This window comes from Lampris incognitus, chromosome 20 (genome assembly GCF_029633865.1).
Source record: "Lampris incognitus isolate fLamInc1 chromosome 20, fLamInc1.hap2, whole genome shotgun sequence".
Classification (NCBI taxonomy): domain Eukaryota; kingdom Metazoa; phylum Chordata; class Actinopteri; order Lampriformes; family Lampridae; genus Lampris; species Lampris incognitus.
The window spans coordinates 16,518,174-16,536,399 of record NC_079230.1 but is presented as its reverse complement, the minus strand read 5'-3'; the positions used below and the strand labels follow the sequence as shown (position 1 = coordinate 16,536,399).

General features: G+C 41.6%; 1 protein-coding gene across 1 annotated transcript; it reads left to right on the top strand.

The window, feature by feature from the left end:
• The first annotated feature begins 486 nt into the window (after positions 1–486).
• LOC130130451 (uncharacterized) lies at positions 487–9,196 on the top strand. Its single transcript, XM_056300161.1, has 8 exons — positions 487–533; positions 810–925; positions 1,801–2,022; positions 2,529–2,804; positions 6,785–7,480; positions 7,621–7,746; positions 7,836–7,885; positions 9,039–9,196. Exons 1-8 carry the CDS (start codon positions 487–489, stop codon positions 9,168–9,170), a joined length of 1,665 nt encoding a protein of 554 aa, XP_056156136.1. The 3' UTR covers positions 9,171–9,196.
• The last annotated feature ends 9,030 nt before the right edge of the window (positions 9,197–18,226 follow it).

Below are 18,226 nucleotides of genomic sequence, written 5' to 3'. Positions count from 1 at the left end.
CCTGAACCCAGCCACAGTTGGGCACATGTTTTGGGAATGCCCATCTTTGACTACATTTTAGCTAGCTTAGGTTAGCTATCTACTACTAACAATGCTCATTACATTTTAGTCCGGTTCCACCAAACCTTATACCTAACTTTGTATGTTATGAGTTATGTTATCATCTCAGTGCCCCAAAGTCTTCCATCATCTCAATCAGCAACATCTTTTCAAATGTAGAGAAGTTGCTAGCTAACGTTATATCTGAGAACCCTAGTCTCTTATACAGATGCCGATAGTGCTGCTAGCTAGCTAGTTCAGAGAAAGGGGAAGTATCATAGCAAATTTAGCACATAAAAGAAACTAGCTGGTAACGTTGGTTGCGAAGGTATGTATGCTCTTAACTATCAATTGAAATCTTTTAGCATTTTGTGAATGGGCAGCCTACACATGAATATCCGAATCCCATAGCTGCTATCCCTGCAACTGTCCAAAGGAAGGAACATTATGGAGGTTGCCGAAAGCCTTCAACAAAAAGGTGACGAGCAATCAAAGTAACATTAACAATTTTATTGAGTTTGAAAGGACATGACATTTCTTTCTATCACGCAGTTTACACACAACTTTTAATTTCATAGATTGATCAAGGAATATGTACATGAATGCATTTGGATTGCTAGGCTACACTGAATGAATGCATTTAATTTTGTATCAGAATCCACCCCAGGATTCCCGCTTTCTGTCTGTTTAAAATGATAAATACAGCATTTATTAATTAATTTGTGTTTTTGTTTCTAACTAAATGATTGTCAAACTGAACTTTTTTACAGAACCAGAAGAGAGGAACAGGATGCTCCGCAAGCCTGCAGCTCAAACCCTACTGAGGACACTGCTTCTTCAAACCCTGCCGAAGACACTGCTTCTCAAGCCTGTGACAGTGATACAGGTAAGTGTTCAAGTGCATCTATGTAGTTATGTGTCTATTTATTTCTGTTCTACTGATGGCATCTGCTGAGAAAGTAGTCAAAGAAAAACAAATCTAATTTGTTTTTCATGTTACCCCACTTTACTGCATCAAAATATATACGCTGTATGTGATAATCTTCAGTGCACATTACAAAGAAGTCACACCATGGCATGCCCGTAAATCCCAGCTGCCCCGTTATTTGGTAGTGATAGGAGTGGCTCTCCTTTAGCTTGTAGCTACCATCTGCCTGCCTCACGAGATAGGTACAGTCTTTGAAACTGTCTTTTGATGGGCACTTGATCTCCAAAAGTCCATAGCTTGTACTATCCCCCCTCTCTATCACCTTCCTGTCTGGTGAAGTGCCAAGGTGTGGAGCATGAGGATTAACCACAAAGCCACATGGGAACACTAGATTGCCTGTGACCTCAGAGTACTGCATTGCAGCTATAGGTTCTAGATCTACCCCTCTTTTCATTGCCTTGGTCTGTCTTGGGGCCTTGGTTTTGATACTAGCGGCAAGGATATCATGGTTGGCTCTCCTTATGCATATTCTATGAAAGGAGCTTGATGTGAGTCGGGGAGACCTTTCAAGATGTCAAATGTTACTTGTGTCCTGTTGTATGGTCTCACGTTCTACAGCTACAGATTCTGCCAAAGTGACTGTCATTTTACTGTAGCTACACATTTCATTTCGATTGAGCACCGTACAGTTGTGGCGGCAATGGGAAATCAGGGAAATCGCCAGGCTGGTTTGTAGGTGGTGTTGGTCTTGCTGGCCTGACAAGAGGAAGCTGTAAAAGGGAAGAAATGTGTACAAATTATTAACTAATGTTTTATCATTTTGTCATTTACAGAGACACATCATGACCCAGACAACCATGGAGAGGCATTGGAGACTCTAAAGGAGACACTAACAGAACAGAAGCAGGAGATGTTGAACCTGAAGATGGAACTTCAAGCCAAAGACAGCCAAATCCAGTTGCTTGGGAAGGAACGTCATGCATACACTACAAATGCATTAACCCCAGAGTGTCTAAACAACAGTAATGTACCTGAGTACTTCCACTACTGCATAGGTCAACAGCTTATGTGAATTTTTCAAAGTACCCAATGATCCCATCCCTCCACAAACAAACATTCCTCTCTCTTACAAAATGCCAGACATCGAGATCCAAAAACTTCCCGTGCGTAGTCAGTTTTTACTCACACTAATGAAACTAAGACAAAATTTTGACCACAAAGATTTAGCATTTAGATTTCAGATTCGTGTACAGAGTGTCAGCACACTGATAAACTCCTGGGTAGACTACATGTATGACAGACTTGGCCAACTGTCCATTTGGCCACATAGAGATGTGATTTCACAGAACATGCCTGTTAACTTTAAAGAGGAATTCCCAAATACATTTGCAATTCTGGACTGCACAGAACTGAAGACACAGAAGCCCAGCTCATTACTGTTGCAGAGTCAAACCTATTCAACCTACAAGTCCTCCAACACACTGAAGTCACTAGTTGCTTGTGACCCACGAGGTGCAGTTATGTACGTATGTGTCTGCTCTATTCACTGGATCTATTTCAGACAAAGAGATCTGTAATCAGTGTAATATCATAGAGCTACTGCAGGGTTGTATTCGGTGTGGCTACCTTAAAGTTGGAGATGGATTAATGACCGACAAAGGTTTTCTGATTGAAAAAGAAGTGGAAGAGATTGGTCTCAGGCTGAACATTCCACCTTTTGCTAGATCTAACCGTCAGATGCCACATGCAGATGTTGAGATGACCAAAAAAATTGCCAAACACAGCGTTCATGTGGAAAGGGCAATTGCCAAAATTAAAAAGTTTAAGATTGTTTCTGGTAGAATACCAATGTCCTGACTTTCCAACATAAATCAGATATGGTACGTGGTTAGCATGCTGTCCAACTTCCAACCACACATCATCAAAGACCAGTGATCAGGAGGCACCCTGGTGGCTAAGGGTCCCCTCCTCTCGTACCTTTCTGTCTACAAGGTATTACTGTCCTATAATACAGGTACATGTCCATTACATCCTTTTTCATGTTTCTTTAGTCATATTAGTCCTATGTAATATTGTATGATACTAACCTACTTGAAATTACTTGTACACTATTGCCTACGGAACAAGTAACTTTTGGATACAAAATAAATACGTATGTTGACTCAGTCAAATCCTTTTTCAATATCTGCTGGCTCAAACCACTTCCAAGGGGGTACTTGTTTTCCCCTATAGTTATATCGATAGGCGGTCTGTTAGCCAAGTAGCTGATGGGTGCTGCCGTCTGCCGTCTCAGTAGTGCCAAGTCCTCGTCCGTTATTGAGGGGGTCCTTGGAAAATAATATCAAAACATTATTAATATCAATATGGACTACTGCTGAATATGTAAAGTATGTCATTTTGGGGGGGGGGGTATGACAGGTCATTCCAGGTAGTCAGTGACAATCCAGTTAACTTACCTGCTCCCGGTGTAGTGACAGTCAACTGTTCTCCGCTTTCGATCCTGTCTAGCCTTTGCGACCACCACCGATGATACGGGCACAGCCTTTATTTTACCACCTCTTGGTTTGTGCCATTGTTGTGGCAAACTTGTGCAGGACTTAGCTGACTCTTCTGTTCTTGCCTTTATAAGATCCAGTGTATGGATCAAGCCCACGATGTGTGAGCAATATCCTGGTGCACTTTAAACAAACGGGAAAGTGCATGTAAGCTCCCCTGATCCAGCTGGCTAGCCTGGCTAGCTAAAACATAGCCTAATGTTAGCTAGATCTGAAAGCTAGCTAGTAGGCTATATGGACTCATAACTGTCAGCTTAAAATACAACTTAAAATACAACTATCTATATTGTCTTACCCTGCTGTACACCAGCATTGTTGTTCATTTATCTCCTTGTCCTTAACGTGAATAGTTAAGACGTGGGGTGCCTGGGTCTTATATTGGGACCTGTAGGCTTTAGCCTCGATTTTAATTTCCCCTTCATTCACACGCCGACAAATTATATCATTGATGTAGCTTTCAAATGCATATTGCAAGCCTTTCTGTCTACTTCTCTCTGATATCTCCTTGCTTTTCCAGAAATTGAATGTCAATTCACCTGGAATATCCGTCACTGACATGACAGTAAACGCCATGTTTCAATTTCGCGGACGGACGATAGCTTGCCAGGCATAGCAACAGTAACCAAGGGGGGTGGGGCTTAGCGAAGGGTCAATTGCAATTTCAGTCTAAGAACGCTAACCTGTCGTTTTTCACATCCTCCCTGGGGAACTTGATGTGATTGTCCATAGAGTCAATGTGGTCGGTGAAATGTGGTACATCCTGAGGTATAATGTTAACCCAGGTGTCGTCCACAAATCTGAACCAATGGCTAGGTGGTGTCCTTGGATAGGATGTCAGAGCCCTCTTTTTCACTTCTTCCATACACAAGTTGGCCTCTACAGGTGAGACTGGAGAACCCATAGTACACCCATGCCTTTGTCTATAGTATTGCTCCCTGTATGTGAAGTACGTGGACTGAAGACATAGTTTCAGGAGCAGACACACTTGGTCAGTGTTTATTGCTAAGAGTGGGGTCGTTTTGTAATTTCATATGGACTACCTCCACTGCTTCATCAACAGGAACACATGTGAAGAGAGACTTAACATTATAAGAGACCATTGTTTCATTCCTCTCCATAATGATGTCCCTCACCTTATCCACAAAATCCAGTGTTCTGAATGTGATGTTCATTACTGCCTACCAATGGGTTAAGAATAGATGCAAGAAACTTGCAGATGTTATAGGTCAACGAGTTAATCATACAAACAATAGACCGTAATGGCACATCCTGCTTATGTATCTTAGGTAACCCATACGGACTAGGTGTCGCTTCCCCCTGGGTATAATCTTTGGTACAAAATTATGTCAACAGCATTGTCCTGTTCTAACTGCTTCAGACAATCTAGCACGTCTTTTTTTTTTCTTGTAACCACTGCCTGGATCTCATTTCAGAGGCTCATAAGTATTTATGTCGCTAAGTAACATCATGACTTTCTCATGATAGTCTGATTGGTTTAATACAACAGTGACTGCTTTTGTCTGCTGGAAGGATGATGATGTTATTGTTCTTACTGAGAGTCAAGACAGCATTCCTCTCATCTCTACTGATGCTGGATGGTGGCGCCTTTGCATTGCTGAGACACGCTGATCTCGGTCATTATACATCTGTCGCCATCATGCAATGCTGTGATTGCAACAATCCCTAATCCTCTGTACACATGGCCTTGGAAACGCTAAAGGTCACACCCATATTTGCATATGAAACTGGTCGCTGGTTTCGGTTGTTGGGCAACTGTACTGCGTTGTTTATAAAGGGTGGGGATACCTGCAGTGAGTTTAGACTGAAGATGTCACTTAGCTGAGTGATGAAACATATCTGTCAATAAAGGTTGTATCCAGATGAACTGATTCAACCTTCTTTGATGTTTGTCTTGTCTTCTTTTTTCTCTCTGTTTTTGTTTGTTTGTTTTTTTGTGTCCAGGGGATGGGGGGGTTGTGTGTTTTAATGTTTGTGTGTATATATATATATATATATATATATATATATATATATTTATGTATTTTATTTTCAGTTTTTCGGTTTTATATTCAAGACACACAAGATAAAACAAAACAAAAAATAACAGACAAAAAACAAAAACAACAAAAAGGAAAGGGGGAAAATGCTGCCAGACATCTAGGTATTGTCAGGGTCTGTCATGTGTCAGTTTCCGGTTTTATTTCGATAGTCTTGTCTCTGTGTTCACTTCCTGTTCCCCATGTGATTACCTGTCCCCGCCCATATGTGTTTCCCCTGTGATTCGTTATCCCTTCCCTCCTGTGTGTATTTAACCAGTGCTCCCCTGTGTGTCAGTGCCAGATTGTCTTGTCTCCTAGAGCAGCATTCCAGCGTTTCATGTTAGAGAGTTTCCCTGTGTCTGACTGTTTTGTTCCTGGTTTCCGAGTCTCAGTCTCCTGTTTTGGTACCGTCGCCTGTTTGTTAGTCTGCCTGGTTCTTGAAGTCTTCTGCCTGCCGATTTTGTACCTCTACCTGTCTAATTGCCTTTCTGGATTTTGACCCTTGGACCGAATAAAAGACCCTGAGAACTGATTGTCTGCTTGCCTGCATTTGTGTCCGCCAGTCTCTGTGTTCCTGATAGGTATATAATATAACTTGGTTCACATCAGTTTTCAGAAAATTACACAGGTATTACAAGAGTACAGATAAAAGGTAAAGAGTACCAGGTTGCATCACTACAGACTGTAATTAAAAATTAATTATTTGTGAAAATTAAAAAAAAACCTATAAATGTGGTTTGAAAAAGGATTATATCAAACACATGAACAAAATTACAAACATTTATTTTAAAATATCTGAATGCAGATAAATGTTTTCAAGGGCGAAGACTGCCACTGTGAGGACAAGGAACATGCACTCTATGCTGTCTAAATAAGGTATTCAAAGTCAAACACTTCTCACGGACCAATCATGCAGACCCTTGTCTCTTAAGAGAGGAGAACCGTTGAAGAACTTTCCCATTCAACACAGTAATCATGATGATGCCTTCAAAGTTTGTTTTTCGTCTGATATTTCTATTCATGATCAGAAGGGGTAAGTTGTAACTCTGAAGACCGAATACTGACTTTTTTTTCTACTTTAGATTCAGTCTTAAGGTTCTACATTATATTCAAATTATAAAATATTGTAAAGTAATGTTTAATAATACAGTACATATAATACAGTACATCCCCTTTGATGACATGAAATTAAATGTTATTTATTGTTCTCTTTTTTCCTGCAGTTTATGTAAGAAATCTGGTGCAGTCCTCCCTTGTGCATCAAAAAAGCAACGTTGAGCCAGTTAATGCTGGGGAAAATGTGACTTTGAGATGCACCATTAAAAGTATTGATGCCACAAGGTTTTACTGGTACAAACAAACACTGGGACAGAAACCACAGCTTATATCTCAATTTTATAAGTATGGCAAAGTCAGATTTTATGGTGAATACATAAACAATTCTCGTTTCACTATACAAACAGAAAATAATGGGAATCACTTGAACATTTCAAATTTGCGTCTTTCAGATTCTGCAACTTATAACTGTATAGCTAACCATCAAAGTCAATTTGAATTTAGAGAGGGAGTGATTCTTAATGTGAACGGTTCAGGTTCACTTACAAAAGCTATCGTCCATCGGCCGGTGTCTGACAAGTCAGGAGAGACTCTGAACTGCAACATACTACATGCTGAGACCTGTGATGGAGAACTAAGTGCGTACTGGTTCACCAGCTCACCAAAATCTCATCCTGGAATTATCTACACCAAAGGAATCAAGAACAATCAGTGTGAGAGGAGAGCTGAGACACAAACACACACCTGTTTCTACAACTTACCAAAGAACAACTTTACTGGTTCTGATGCTACAACTCAACTCTGTGCTGTGGTTTCTTGCGGAAATATTCTTCTTGGAAATGGGGCCAAGATAAGTATTGAAAGTAAGTTACGTTCTGGCAGATGTTGTCTCACTTAATAAATAAGAGTGTACCTTCACTTCACGAGAACAATTTAAGATGTACTTAAAAAGGCAAAACAACTGGAAACTAAGCTAGGTATCTCAATGGCTTAATTTCTGCAGGTGGAGTGGAAAATCTTTCCTTGGTGTATTTCATGAGTGTGGCATTGGTAGTGACATCTATTCTGGTGGTTGTCCTGTCTTACTGTGCACTCAAGATGAGGCGGAGAGAGTGTCGCTACTGTTTAAGTAATTCTTTGTATTTGACAGCATTTATTTACAGATCATGGTTTCAAAACAAGGAGGTAACAAAGCTGTTTATTCTGTCAATTATTCAGAACGAGATTCTCAACCAAGAAGTTTTGTTGCTGCAACAACAAGTGTACGGGTAAGTGTTTCATATTTAGACAAACTATTTCAACTGAATGTTTAGATTGCATTAGTTTTACAATAGCCATAAGTCCTTCAACTTCAATCTTTAGCACAGTTTTTAATCCAACAACCTTTTACCACTTTTTTTTTTACATGCGAGCCAGTTAGAAGTTCAAAATAAAGATAAAAACAAATGTTTCATTAAGACTCACTTTTTTTAACACTGCTCTAAAATAGCTTTTTTCAAAGCACTTTGTAATATTGTGCTTTGAAGAGCTTTAAAAATATAAACACAATAACTATTCTTATTGTTATAAATACAAAAGCTGAAGAAGAAATTTTAAGTGAAGTAAAGGACAACACACACTGGTTATAGCCGATATAAGAAAAGGACACTATTATTTAATTTCTATAAAACCCTCTTAGTGGTGGCATCTAGCCTTGACTCGACACACATCTACTTGACGAGCCAAAACCTCATCAGGAGACTTCTACTCCAGGACTCAATGCTCCTGCAGACTCATATTTTCAATGGAAAAATGTGTTTGCTGGTTTTGCAGAGCAGGGGCAAATATTTCATATTTGACATATATAGTGTGGCGCTTCCTGTATTGGTAACAGGCATGGGCACAAGTCCATGATTACTGGGATGGCATCATCCAGTGCTTTACCTGTGCCCCTGTCCATAGGGTTAGTGGTTGTGTCAGGAAGGGCATTCGACATAATAATTTGCCAAATCATTATGCAGATTGATAAGACCATACCGGATCAGTTGAGTCTCCATTCCAGATCAGTCGATGCCCAGGTTAACAATGACTGCCATTGGTGCCGTGCCCTAACAGGGTACTGATGGAAACTATAAAATCTGCTGTGGCAACACCTGAGAAACAGGAAACAAGCCGAAATACGATGAAGAAGACAAAGAAGAAGAAGAAGAATGGCGCTTGCTGTGTGCCCTACATTTTGGATTTCAGTCAATTCATTTGTCTTTTTGCCGCTTTGCTTCTGTGCCATTGTGTGCTGGCCTTAAAAGAAAAGGTATACACCAAAGTAAAATAACATAATATAAGATTAATTAACCGCCGCTACTTAATGAAGTGTTTCTGTATTCCTCTGATACACAGTTTATTATGTTATAACTGTGGGTTGCTGTTTCGTTTTCTTAACAGGACCAAAATGCAGACAATTTCCAGTACGCAGCTGTAAATGTAAGGAAGAACAACAGGCCAAGCGGACAGAGAGACGACAATAATGAGCAGTGTGTGAACACAACCTGTGTGTACTCCAGTATAAGACAGTAGACATGGGCATGTTTTTCTGCACTTGATTGTTCAGCACTATTTACAATGTAACTGGTTAATTCTGAAATTATTCTAGAGCTTCCTGAATATAATTTTGATGTGTGTGTGTGTGTGTGTGTGTGTGTGTGTGTGTGTGTGTCTTTTTGAACTGTCTTCTTTTCAGATTACCATGAAATGAATAAAAATCATGTTGTATAACAATTATAAACCATATAACTAACAAAAACCATGAATATAACCGTACAATTATTTACAATGAATAACTGCTTTGTTACGACTGCTCAAAAATGCGCTGTGTTGTGTAGGGGCAATGAGAGGCAATATCTCAACGAGTGCTATGGGTTACAATATGCACAGGTAAAACAGTCTCCTGTCCTGATGGTAGTGGTCAGGTTACACTACTGTAAAGTAAGTAGCTTTTAAAGGAAATAAGCACTAGCTCTTCCGTCTGATAAGCAGTACCCAGCATTTAAAAGCCAAACAAACAAACAATAAAAAAACATGCAAAACTAATTTCACTGTCCCGTGGCATTCATTAATCAGTTGAACTGAATTGCACACACTTGTATTTACAAAATACATCTTCCTCACAGCTCTTCTGCATAAGCACACTGATGAACATAGTTGCACACAAACTCTCTACTGCTAGTATCCAATATCTCCTTCAACTTATTCGACTTGAGAAATTAACTACAGGCTGTATACTTTAGGTGACATCTATTCTATTTCATACTGTATCTTGAGTACAGCACACTGTGGTGCATGCTGCATTTGTTTAAAACCACAAACTGAAGTTAATTCTCAGTAAAGCATGTAACATGTCAATATGTTCCCTTATCAGTGTTATAGGATGTTAAAGTCATTATCAAATTGTGAATACTGTTAGCTGAGATGCACAAAGCATAGATTTTATGTGAGGCACATCTTCTATTGTTGGTTTTCACTGATACTACTACACACATTGGGGAAAAAAAATCTACTATTGTTGGCAGCTTTCCTCCTTTGCCCACTTGATATTCCCTGATACACATAGTAAGTTTGGATGTGGGGATTCCAAAGGTTCATCATCTCCCCTGAACGGAAGCCCCCTTTCACTCAAGAACTTAATGATAGCAACTACACCCCTTAATACCTCTTTCCAGTACTTTGATCTGTCTGCCAAGGGAAGCATCCACAGTGCCCAGATGTTGAGTGTGAGATATAAGTGAAAGCATGCATTTTCTGTGCTTGGTGCTGGGTATATTGAGAGAAGGATGCTGAATATGGAGGTGCCAGGGAAGAGGAAAAGAGGAAGGCCAAAGAGGAAGTTTATGGATGTGGTGAGAGAGGACATGCAGGTGGCTGGTGTGACAGAGGAGGATGCAGAGGACAGGAAGAAATGCAAACAGATGATCCACTGTGGCGACCCCTAACGGGAGTAGCCAAAAATAGTAGTAGTAGATGCATTTTCTGTGCTCGCCACTCATCTCATGTTCTGTTATTCTCTCAGGGTGTTTCCAGTCAGTAAACCCAGCAACAAATGCGTTGTTACAATTTGTCAATAAAAACTTTACAAGCAAAGCCATAAATTGCTCTGGTGGACGGTCAATATATTATCCATTCCCGTAGTACAATATCACCATTGTGAAGGTGTCTGATCAGTGCATCATTAGTGTGAGAATGAGTCTTGCCAGCCTCGTTCCCCCTCTGGCATGCTGGACACTTGGCAGCCCGATTCTGAAAGGCTGAAACCCCTTTACTCAGAATTTTCTCCCAGACCTCCTCTGTAATTGATCCCCATAATGCAGGGTTTTCACAAATGATGGGACCTGCCACTGCAAATTAGCTTGAAGTAACATTACTTTCCACTGTTTGGTCATCCCTGTCGTTGTCCATTTCTTCTCCTGTTTTTTTCATCATTTCCCTATCTTGTTGTACCCCTAGCAGAGGCAGTGTGTCGCTGCTGAAGCTGAAGATTTCCAGGCTAATGTTTTCGCTGCTAGCTAGGTGAGGCTGTGCATTGCTGCAACCGATGGTAGACACTTCCAGGCTATCGTTACTACTTGCTAACTCGACATCCTCCAACGGAATGCCCTCTTCTTCACATTGTTTAGCTTTTTTGAAAAGCCGCTTCTTTCACTTCCTTTTTCCTTTCTTTTCTTTCTTTTGGCAGCCCCGCTGGGCTTTTGGTTAACGTTGTCCATTTTCTGCTGCTTGGCAATTTTTCCCACACACTTCTCACTGATACAACCTAACTGATAGTAGATCAGGTAAAAATTAACTCCACTGTTTTTAACCTTGACTTGGCGTAAGAAAAACTGCTCTTGAATCTTTGCAATGTAAGCCACCTGCTCTATGCCCACCCACCTTGACCGTTAGCCAATCTATACAGTGTATTGCTGCTTGCTCACCAGTCACCACTTGCCCAGCCATCTCACCAATATAATAATCAACCATGAGACTTTATTTTCTTGGAAAAAACTTTTATTTCATTCTGATTGGATAATTATCAAGAGAATGGGTCAAGCTTTGTGTCATATCTGTGGAGCCTGAAAAAAAAATGCATGCTTTTTTTTCTACCATCGTGGAGGGCCCTTTTTATGCTCAGGGGCCCCTGGGCATATGCCCAGGTTGACCATATGGTTGATACGGCTTAGGTGCCACCACAGGTGAAGTGGAGACTCTGGGAGGGAAGCATGGGATGTAAACAGTCAGTCATGTGTAGAGGACTGTATGGTGTGCTGCAGGTTGGCTGCTAGCATCTGGCTACCCAGCCTGTTTCAGTGGACTCCGTCAAATTTGAAGGAGAGACTATCCCAAAACAGATTAAAATTGTCAATAAAGGATTTCCGGCGTAGTGATCAACGGAGTAGGTCACAACTCTCGGGGCTCCTGCAAAACATTTTAAAATCCTATTCCAGGCACACGTTTTGCATTTTTTCGGTGTTCGTTTTTTCCCCAAAACTCAAATTTTTGTCTTCTGGTCGACTAAAATGTCTTCAAAAAATAAAACTGCAACAGGTAACTCTAATAACTTCTATGGCAGATGGCAACCCTTTTTGATGTTTTTTAACTCTCTTCAATTTGTCTCCTGATTAATGCCCCCCTCCCCTCCCTTTTTTTCTGTTCTTTTTCTCTTCTGTCCTTTTTTATGGTTGTTATGGTTGGGTTGATTTATTAATTGATTTGCTTGCTTCATAAATGTGTTCTTTTTTTGTTGATAATACAAAATATTTTACTAAAAACAAAAAAAATTGTCAATAAAACCAACATTGTGAGCTCTGCAGGCGGAGATGAGCCATGTGTGCAGACTGAGGATTCTGCTGAAACACCCACTCTATGGGCCAGTGACAGAATAGGACCTGAGATAAAAAAAAAAACTTTATGCAAGTACTTATGTTATCCCCACCTGTTTGTTCATTTGGAGGCTGCAAGCGGGTAAGTCCCTCATCTGATGCCATTGGATTCTTTTTTATTTTTAAATCATGTCTGACAGCTGTTCAGCCTGTCTTTACAGCTTATTGTTTAACAAAGAGCTGAAGATGATTTATGTTGTTCAATTAAAGAAGAGTAGCCAATAGGTTATAATGTTGCAGTAAAATTAGATTTCCACATGAATGCTCATGCAAATAATTTGCAATTTTTTTGCTGGCAGTACTCATTTACAAAGATGGCAAATTACTCCTTTTAGGTCCTTTGGCTTGCAGGTTGCGTCTGGTTTAAAAACCAAAAGAATCCCAAATAGCGGATTTTGTATTCTTTTTCGCAACAAGCTCTTCCATAATTGTATTCCCTGAAAATGGCAGGTGCGTGGGGGTGAGATGGGGGGACGAATATATCAGCAATCGCCGATTTTTGGGCTGATGGTGGCCGTAGGACATTTTTGACATATATCACCTAACTCTACTGCGGCTCTCTCATTGTTACAGCAGCCTCTCAGAAAATGTGCACAACAGTGCAGTGCCTTTCCATCCTCTGCCTTTATACTGTTCCAGGTAAGGGCTTTTCCCATATAGGCATTAGCAATCTTCAGTTCCTCTCCAAAATGCGCCTTTAGCAGTCTCTTTGCCTTAGCAAAGCCCATATTAGCATCCATATGAAGACAGCTTCAAACACATTCTCGGCAGGGTCCAGAGGTATACTGTTCCATGTAATATAACCTATCTTCGTATATATCTACTAGTTTTCTCCTCAATACCATGCCCTCGTGAATATCTGCTAATGTAGGGGGTTGCCATCAAATACTGGGATTTCCCTAGCAGAAAATGATGTCCGTTTGTGTTGAAGGACCAGTAAATCAGCAATATCATTTTGTCTCTGTATTACTGTATTTGGCCAAGTACAATTGGGGAGAAAAAGGGGGGGTGGGTGGGGAAAGACTGACTAGAACCTCTTGGACCATTAGCGGGTTGTGATTTAAAACTAGGGCGGCATGTTCAGATGCTCGCTCTGTTTTCTGTTAATAGCTATAGGAGGATGCTTATGGGCGGTAGCCACAGTGATGAGAATTATAAACATATTAACACTAAAATCTCCACAAACCACTGCCACGGGTTTACTGTTATATTACTGAGACTTGAGCATCGAAACTGCAGCACCAGTGTCCAGTAGTGGAGGTAAGCCTACTTCCCCTAGCTACACAGTACAGGATTTGAATGCAACATGGTAGCTGGAAACATGCCGAATTGCAGTGTAGTCACATGGGTTCGCTTGAGACTTGGCCTGAACAGTGTTACTAGCAGGGGCTGAGCGGCACATTTTGGCAAAATGGTTAAATTTGTTACAGTTCCTGCATCTCTGTCCCTGAGCCGGGCAGTTCGGCGCCCTAGTATTGTGAGAGCTAGCCCCACAATTGCCACGACACTACCTGTTAAGTTGCCTGTGTGTCTGCTGCACGAGAATGTCACTGTCCGAACCCATGCTACGTGCAGAGGAGGATGTGCGCTGGCTTGGAGTTGCTGTGTGAGGGCAGGGGACGGCTGCTGCGTGCGCAGGAGGTTACTAGTTAACAGAGGTGCATTCTAGCGCTGACTCCACCTGAATCGCTATTTTGATAGCATCCTCAGTGACAAATCGTCCGATTCTAAAAGCAGTCTCTCCCTCATCTTGTCACACAACGTCCCACAAATTGGCTAGTCTCTGACCATTTCATCCCGCAGCTCATCCTAACAGCAATGGCCCACTAGCTCCCTCACATTAGCCACGTAGCTAGTGACCGACTCACCAGGCAACTGGGTTCTTTTCCTCAAGCGGTATCAGCGTTGCAGGACCCGCTGCTTACCAGCGAAATGGTTGTGGACCAACCGGACCAGGTCTGCATAGGAGGCAACTGAGGAAATGGTTCCTGAAATTGCTTTACATATCCTCTGTCCCTCCTAGCCGAGGCAGTGGCGGAGTATTGCTGTCTTCCGCTTGTCGGTAATGTCGAAAAAGTTCATAGCATCAAGATAAGTCTCAAAACTATCCAACTAGGCAGTCCACGAGAATGGAGGGTCGCCAGGCACAGCCAAGAATGGTGCCAGTGGCGTTAGACTAAACTCAGCCATCTCTCGCCGTCAATGTTATATTCAGTGAGCCGACAACAAAACTGGAGGTCCACACAGTGGTTTGATGCAACATAAAAATTCTTTACTTTGAGAGAGACAGTTAAAACCGGATGTCAATGTCTATGGCTACCTGGGGTTATTCTTAGGCAGAGAGGTCAAGTCTCCTATATTGTTAAGCTGACTGATGGACATGTTTTCTGCAGACATCAGGATCATGTGCGCATGCATCAGGATACAGGCTCAGATACCGTTTCCACAGAGTTGCCAATGGTGAGATAGACTGCTGTGGAAGCAGGTCTGCCAGTGACTATGCCGAGGAGAGAGACACAGGCAGAGGTGTCTGTGTCCCCTGAAGAGGATGGACAGACTCACACTGATATACAGACCCCTCTCATGCCCCCAACACCAGATCCACCCAAAACACCCTCACCAGTGGTGCCTGCTGGGTCCACGGGCGTATTGCGCAGATCACAGTGCACTTGCAAACCTCCACACAGATTGAATGTGTGACTGGACAGTTTTTGTTAGCCTGAATGTTGAATCTGTCATGATTTTCAGGTGCTTGGATTATTAAACTGTTGTGGAGACACTAGTATAACTTTAAAGTGTATGCAGGCTAAAGACACCACTGTTATTGGGCTGTGCATGCTCCAAGTTCATTTACATTTGGGGAATATTGGAAATTTAAAGGGGGAGAAGTGTTGTAATGTGAATATCATTGAGCATAGCTATAAATTGTTCAATCAAACTTTTCCACCTAAAATTACATCACATTACAGTCATTTAGCTTACGCTTTTATCCAAAGCGACTTACAATAAGTGCATTTAATGTAAGAAATTAGGAGAACTACTAGTCATCAGAGGTCATAAGTGCATCTAAACAAGCATCTAAGAGCAAAACCAGTGTTAAAGTAAAAGTGCAAGAAAGAGATTTTTTTTTTAAATGAGTGAATACAATAAGTGCTAAGAACAAGTAACAGGGCAGTAGTTCTTAAAGAGGTGAGTTTTCAACCTGTGCCAAAAGATGGGCAGCGACTCCGTGGTCCTGACATCAGTGGGGAGTTCATTCCACCACTGTGGGGCCAGGACAGAAAAGAGCCGTGACCGGGTCGATCGGCAGCAAGGGCCTCTGAGCGACGGGGCAACCAGGCGTCCCGAGGCAGCAGAGTGAAGTGGTCGGGCGGGAGTGTAGGGCTTGACCATGGCCTGGAGATAGGATGTAGCTGTTCCTTTCACTGCCCTGTAGGCTAGCACCAGAGTCTTAAACTGGATGCGAGCAGCTACTGGGAGCCAGTGTACGGACATGAAAAGGGGAGTTGTGTGGGAGAACTTAGGGCGGTTGAACACCAGACAAGCTGCAGCTTTCTGAACAAGCTCCAGAGGTGTGATGACCGACGCCGGGCCATCAGCAAGGAGGGAGTTGCCATAGTCCAGCCGGGAGATGACCAGAGCCTGGATGAGCACCTGTGCCATCTCGTTGGTGAGGAATGGGTGAATCCTCCTGATGTTATAGAGGAGAAATCTGCAGGAGCGAGCAACCGGTGCAACGTTTGCAGCAAACGACAGTTGGTCGTCCAGGATCACACCCAGACTCCTCAGTCCGAAATAATTACGTAAAATGATTGAGAATGTGATACAAGTAGTATTGTGTGAATTAATTGTAAAGCACTTTGAGTGGCTGGTGCAGCTAGAAAAGTGCTATATAAAATGCAACTTAATTGATTGGGGTTAAACGGTTAAGTATAGGAGTAGTACCTTTCCTAGATGGCCTATAGTGGCATCCTAGGCTGGTCTCCATACACCCCAGCATCATGTGAAGCGCAAAATATAGCCTCTCCATGATGAATGACCGTCCATGCGTGGCGAAGAGCCACACCCTCCTTGCGGTAATCATGTTAACGTTGTCAAGAGACACAGAGCAGATCTAGAGGAGTAAACCTCGATAATAAATTCTTCTACTCCTATAAGTAGCAGTAGTCCTAGGTGCATTCATCGATAGACTGATGTTATGGACCAAGGGACATCGTGGGTTTGCAAATGATCAATGCATCTTGACAATGGAAAGGCACAACATCTCCAGTTAGCGGAGAACCATAGAACTGCATGTGGAGTAGCGCCCCATGCTTCAAACATGCCCAACTGAAACCCTATTGGGAAGTCCTGATGGATGACCTAGGTGAGGGTGGAGGGTGAGGTGATAGATTGATTGACTGATTGATTGAGTGATTGTTATCTGCCAGGAGGAGCTGGAGGGCATTGCTGGGGAGAGAGACGTCATGAGTGCCCTACTTAGCTTGCTGCCACTGCGACCCGACCCCGGAGAGGCGGCTGAAGATGAATGAATGAATGAATGAATGAATGAATGAATAAAATTTGAAATGAGCCTGGCTGAATGCGATGCAAAACTGAAAATCCTGGAAAGTTTTAAGCCTGGTTCACAAAACCCACCATTGTTTCAACCACAAGCACACCAGGGTCCGAATTACCAGCCAAGGGGACTGGTAGATGAAAAAAATCTACCGGCCAAGCATATTTTTTACTGGCCAAAATAATTAGTAGTCTTTTTTGTGCCATACAAACGTTTTCAGTACATATACAGAGGTGGAAAAACCCGGTCCAGAAAGTAAAAACCCTAACCATGTCTTTACTCCATCCATGTATTAAACCAGCTAATTTGGGAAACTAGTCAGTGCAATCTGATGGTTTAGTACATGGGTGGAGTAAAGACACAGTTAGGGTTTTTACTTTCTGGACCGGGTTTTTCCACCTCTGCATATCAATGAGAGAATAAGGTATAGTGTTGAATAAGAGCTTTTAAAAATGTGCAGATTTCAAGCAAAAATATTTTTATGTAAAATTAGTCAATGGTTAAATGATAAAATGTTAAAAGTATGATTTCATGTACAGTGTTTTGAGGAATGTGACCTCTTTGGCGCATTGGAAATGCTGTCTGAGGTTCAATAGGCATCTGAGGGTCTATTTGATAACTTTACCAGATTTCCACATTCTTTAAGAAATTCCCAAATGTGGCCATTTTTGGCTCATACCACTCAATTCTCTCATTTTCCTTTATTTCCTCAGACAAGACCATTTGAACCAATCCATGAATCTCCTTAAAATTCATTGAATGATATTTGAAATATTGTAACACCTTCATTCAACTTTTCAACATTTCCACCATGCACCAGTAACACTTGAATTTCATTCATCTAGTGAGTGCATGCCTCAACTTCCCCTCTGTGGGATGCACTGAGTGATTTGAATTTGTCCTCTGCCATGGCAGCACCAACTGGAGGATTACACGGATCCATTAGTCTTTTATCCTCAATTTACCAATTCAGCTCAATTAAAGTCATGATTTGTTTTAAGAACTGTTCCACTTGAATTTCCTATGAGTAAAACTTCTGTTCAACATTCATTTCCTTAATTGCTTGTAGGCTTAGTTCATTTATGCATTTCATTTTATTAAATGTTTCATTAATAATGTGCACATCGGCCTTTCCATTGTTTGACGGAAGTGATTACAATGAA

Bases quoted from the DNA above. Each gene is read 5' to 3' on its own strand.
- LOC130130451 (XM_056300161.1), top strand. From the start codon at position 487: ATGGAGGTTGCCGAAAGCCTTCAACAAAAAGGTGACGAGCAATCAAA. The intron at 2,805-6,784 runs GTAGAATACCAA...TTTTTCCTGCAG, and splicing joins AAAGTTTAAGATTGTTTCTG to TTTATGTAAGAAATCTGGTG. The intron at 7,886-9,038 runs GTAAGTGTTTCA...TTTTCTTAACAG, and splicing joins CTGCAACAACAAGTGTACGG to GACCAAAATGCAGACAATTT.